The 5095-nt window shown below is 41.6% G+C and overlaps 1 protein-coding gene across 1 annotated transcript; it reads right to left on the bottom strand.

Annotated features, from left to right (window-relative positions):
- Positions 1-2194: 2194 nt before the first annotated feature.
- On the bottom strand, positions 2195-2996 carry LOC147633957 (glucan endo-1,3-beta-glucosidase 7-like). Its single transcript, XM_086804530.1, has 3 exons — positions 2803-2996; positions 2427-2705; positions 2195-2343 (listed from the first exon to the last, which is right to left on the bottom strand). The coding sequence occupies exons 1-3, from the start codon at positions 2984-2986 to the stop codon at positions 2270-2272; spliced, it is 537 nt and encodes a 178-aa protein (XP_086660656.1). The 5' UTR covers positions 2987-2996; the 3' UTR covers positions 2195-2269.
- Between the last annotated feature and the right edge of the window lie 2099 nt (positions 2997-5095).

Genomic DNA, 5095 nt, shown 5'->3' with positions numbered 1-5095 from the left:
TTCATTAAATGAGTGTTTTAAAGATGGCTGAATTTGTGAAAAAGGCAATTTCATATTGGGTGTGTAAGTGGCATGACTAATGTTAAATTTGCATGAATATCTAGCTAGGGGACCTAGGAACTCTTTTCCTTGGTACCCGAGACAAAACCTAACCAAATTCTAAATTGGATCCCATCACTATAGTGGTTGACCCATGGGACTGGATGGTGTTTAGGCTGCACTGATGGATCCCTAAATCTGAGACTCAATTCTGTTATGGTACGTTGGATAAAGTAAATCCCAGTCAAAAAATGTTCTATGGAAAAGAATGAACGGCTGTGCCTCTCAATGAGGAAAAAAGCGTTGATCTCTATGATCCAAGTGCAAGTTTCTTCCTTGATCTGACACCAAGTGACTTTAGGTTCGGTCGGATCAGTTTGGTCAGTAAAAATGACCTTGACTACGTTAGAGTAAAATTTTATCCTGGTGAAATCGCTTGTGCTTTTTGGGCAAGGGAAGTTTTTCCGAGTTCGATTTTGGAACAACCGAGGAATTAGTCACCTGTCCGGATATCCGTGGGCAAGGCCCCGAGTGTGGGACCCTGCCCCGCGCAAGATGTGCTACTTTCGCAGCTAGCACCCCGAATCCGTTGCGCGGTGGGGACGGGGATCTTACAGATAAACTCTAGTATAACTCCATTAGAAGTCCCCGTTTGGAAGTGCTAACCGTGTCTAACACGTCTCGGATGTCCGTCTCTCTTTCTTACACATGCAACACAACACACAGAAGAACTGCAACACAACACACAGAGAAGAACTAAAAATTTGCCCTTAGACCAGAATTACTCGTTTCCTGAAAACGATAGTGGTCCTGTTCTAAGTTATGGGAAAAAACTATCTTAAAAAAAAACCAGAAGCCCCAAAGCGTCATCATCTCGGAAAAGAAGATTTAACTTTTATCAACTTTTATCTCTTAGTAATCAAGAGCCTAATGTAATCAACTTTTATTTCACAAACTATGAGAAGCACTTGTAATCTCACACTTGAAAACATCGTCTGAGGTGACAATAATAGAATAGGGGTATCAACTTTTATGTCAGTAATCAAGAGCCTAATGTAGTGAAATGCATCCAATGTGACGATAACAAAACATGGGATATCAATTTTTGCATATCACTAACTTAAGGCCCTAGTGTGGTGAAATGCAGTTATATCTATTGAATGTGCTCAAAAGTTTAAAATCTAAGCTTCCCAACTGTCAAGTCCGACTTGGAAAAAAGCTAAAAAGCCCTTATCCTGATCTACTTTTAACAATAGGATGGCATCATCAAAGAGATCCCCTTGAACTCACTAATACATAGAATACAATCCTCTATCATAGGTAGAAGAGGAGTCCACCACAGCATAGCCTATGTAGTTACGAACTAGAGGCTTCGAAACAAGAGCTCACAAAGTGCCACAAAAAAGTAGCAAGTGGGTATGGATGCATTATCCTGGATGAGGTAAAAATGCCGTAAATGTTTTATTACATCTTTATTTTTAATTTATTGTATATTTAAATAAGCAAAAATCGATTTATCTTTTAGGGTAGCAAACAATGTGAACATGCTCTTAGCCACTTTTTAGTGTATCTTGGCCTACTTGTTCATTTTGAGGGGCTTTGTAAGGTCAAAACACAAAAAAAAGGTATGTCGGAGATCAATCAAATGTTTCTTTGCTCGGGAGATCAAATGTGGCAAGAATCCATATGTCAGATGCATTTGACGGATACTTAGGACACCTATCACTAAAATTTCAAAATTAAGAAACAAATCAAAAAAATTGAAGCTTCTCTCTCCATCATGTTCTTTATAGGATCCATCTTATCTCACCCTGTTATGTAGACTAAAACTACCTGGCCCTCGTATTGTTTGATCTGCACAACTACGGAAGAGTCCTGGTGGATACACCATATATCGAGGGGGGGGGGGGGGTACCATAGCTATTATGGCATTCAACTAGGTGTAGTGCATAGTAAGCAAAGCACTACCAAGGAGTCAAAAGTGAAACAACCAATAAACTCTAGTATAAGTCCATTAGAAGTCCCCGTTTGCTAACCGAGTCAAACACGTCTCCGACAGCCGTCTCTCTCTCTCTCTCTCTCTCTCTCTCTCTCTCTCTTTCTTACACACATCCGAGTCAATTTGCTCTTAGACCAGAAAAAGACAGTAGTCCTGTTCCGAGTTATGGAAAGAAATTATCTTTAAAAAAAACCAGAAGCCCCAAAACGTCATCATCTCGGAAAAGAAGATTTAGTGGGTGGTGGCGGCCGGCGCAGGGGCGAGAGCAGCAGCAGGTCCGGCTGGATAATTACACTGTCCATTACCTGCATTATTGCGTTCGGCGGGATAAGATAAAAACGAAAAAATTGAGGAGTTTAAACAGTACTTTACCGGGGGAGTTACTCACTGGGATCTTGCGTTACAATCATGGCTGCGCCCTGGAAGTCACAGGTGGCGCCCTTGGCCCTCATGTTCTGCCAGTAGTCGTTCACGGCGAAGGAGGCGTGGGCGTAGAGGGTGTTTGGTGGGAAGCAGGGCCCGCCCGGCAGAATAGCAGAGCAGTCGGCTCCCTGCGAACAGGAGTAGTCCAGCAGCTGCTGGAGCACGCTTTCCGGCGTTGACGCCCGCGGCACGCACCACGCCAGCCCTTCAGCTACTTCGTTATCGACTACAGCTTCTGATCCTTCTGCAGCAGCAAGCCGATATACTCATGAGGATCCACACTCATGATTGAAATCAGCACAGATGTGCCATTTAGCTAGGTCCGCGAGTTGAATACGTACCCGACGATGCCTGTGTCTGATCGTCGAAACAAATACACCCGTAGAATTCAGGATCGCACTCACAGTGTAAGAGCTCCGGACTGGATTCTGCGTTGAGTTTTCGGGCCGCCTCCGCCGGTGCGACCGCCGACAGCACGCCTAGCACCACCAGGACTAGTAATAAAGCGAAACTGGGTTTCTCCATGGCTTGCAGCAGGTTAGCACCGAATAGCACAATGGAAGCTGCGACCTAGCCAGGGACTTATATAAGAACTCTATCTCAAGTCGGTTGTCTGTCGACTCGGTAATCTCCCCTCTCAAGTCGGTGGTCTCTCGAGTCAGCGATCTCCCCTCTCAAGTCGGTGCGTTTGAGGGCGAACTGCGTGCGCGCATTCTTGTTGCAAAGGCAAGGTCCACCCTTTAGCTAATGCTAAAGTTAGCCCTATCCAACGGGCACTCAGACAGCTCGTTTAGAAAACTAAAGGCCTCTTCCCACGGTCCTTCTAGGGGGTGCAATGCAAATGGAGTAAGAGCGACTTCACAGGGTATGGCCACGTTCCTTTCTCCCAACATCTTGAACCCAGCCAACAAAGCCGGCTGAAAATGGGTGTACCTTCATGTGTGAAAAATCCTACCTGTGTCTTTCGGTCACAATGGCAATTTTGTGCTTTGATTTTTTACCTGACCAAAAAGCGACTTCAAATAACAGACTTCGTTCGTCGCTTTCTCAAGAACATGAATTTTTTTTCGCGTGAACGCTACTAATAAAAAAAATCCCATTGCTTGGCAATATCAACATAAAACTTTTGTCCTCTTTGCATATATTTTTTCATGAGGTCTTACTCCATTCTTACTCGCACATGAGAATTTCACCTAGCTGCACACAAACCATACTAACCACACACATACTCGAGTACCACCCTTCTAAATATTGACCATATTGTAGACAGTGGACAAGCCCCGGGATGAACCCCACAAGTTAGTCACTGGTGAGAACACCCTACACCACTTTGGTAGAACTAGGCGTTGCAAGTTGAGTCGCGATCTTTGATATCCATGACAAGCATTGTCCCTGATCCGGAGAGTCAGCCCTTGAAGGGAAAGCATTGCACACTATTGTCACCACAGGATCACCCAAGAGGAAGGTGGAAGCAAGTGCCATGACGATCAAACAATGACGGCCAAAGGTATGCATATGGTTGTGCCTATGTGTCCACATGCACACGAATACACCCTTAGTATCATATATCCCCAAGAGGATTTGAATCCGGCCTCTCGTAGAATGTCCAAAGTCTTATCCACCACAAGGCTACCGTCTATATTTTAACTTAGCACAAGCATAATATAAGTCACATTTCTAAGGACTATTAAAATCATTCTTTTGTATATAAGGTGAGACCATATACCTATATTTTAACATATGTTATATTGAGTTGTCTGTGTATGTACCATGTGTGTGTGTGTGTGTGGTGTGAGAGAGAGAGAGAGAAGTTTAGTTTTTTAGTTTTTAATAATATTGATGTATAAATATTAAGTATATTAAGAGTTTTAAAGTAAAATTATTTTTAATAACCAATTAATCCTTTGAGGCTCAATTTTGCACATATGTAATCCATTATCTACAGAGAAAATTAAATTATCTAAATAATAACCATATTTTATATTCATAGTCTATATAGGAAATTAAATTACCTAAATGTAACCTGTATTTCTTTGATTTAAAAGATTGAGTAAATTGAAAATATAATTGTCTAGTTATAGATAGGAATTTCCCATCTACATAGTAAGAAATCTCTTAAAATTTCCTACATATCTTGAGGTTTACTATGTACAAAGTTCCTTGTGTGTAAGAGTGTTGGCCAAAACTTGGACGAGCAATGGTGTGAGAATGGAGCTACTTAGAGGCCTTTCACACGCCAAGGCTTCTTTCCCTATTTTCTTGGGATTCCACCAAAACATCAGCACCTTGATCATTTTGGATGCTAAATATGGCTTAGCTTCAAAAGAATAGCAAGTTTTTCACAAGTTTGGAGTTCAAAAAGATAATTAAATGAACCTACAAGGACACGAATTGTGAGAATTCCAAAGAGTAAGTCTTTTGATAGAAGCTACCTACATAGCTTTCAAAGGTTAGTTTAAAGATTTATGTAGATTGTTTTAAAAGGTTTATGTTACATGGAAAAAATATTTCTTTGAGTTTAGTCCATAAATCATATAGAACTCTTCCTCTAAGGATTAGCTAGAATTGTATGCAAGGCTTGAGAGTCGAGTAGCAAATTGACTAAGCATAAGATCTAAAAATCTTGAGTTACAT

This window comes from Cibotium barometz, chromosome 11, assembly GCF_041138505.1.
Source record: "Cibotium barometz isolate CiBa-2024 chromosome 11, ASM4113850v1, whole genome shotgun sequence".
NCBI lineage: Eukaryota > Viridiplantae > Streptophyta > Polypodiopsida > Cyatheales > Cibotiaceae > Cibotium > Cibotium barometz.
The sequence above is the reverse complement of the archived record's forward strand: the minus strand, read 5'-3'. Positions and strand labels throughout refer to the sequence as shown.

Coding starts and splice junctions, on each gene's coding strand:
- LOC147633957 (XM_086804530.1), bottom strand. CDS start 2,986: ATGGAGAAACCCAGTTTCGCTTTATTACTAGTCCTGGTGGTGCTAGGC. Junction 2,706..2,802: donor TCAGACACAGGCATCGTCGG/GTACGTATTCAA, acceptor TTGCTGCTGCAG/AAGGATCAGAAGCTGTAGTC. Junction 2,344..2,426: donor GATTGTAACGCAAGATCCCA/GTGAGTAACTCC, acceptor GCAATAATGCAG/GTAATGGACAGTGTAATTAT.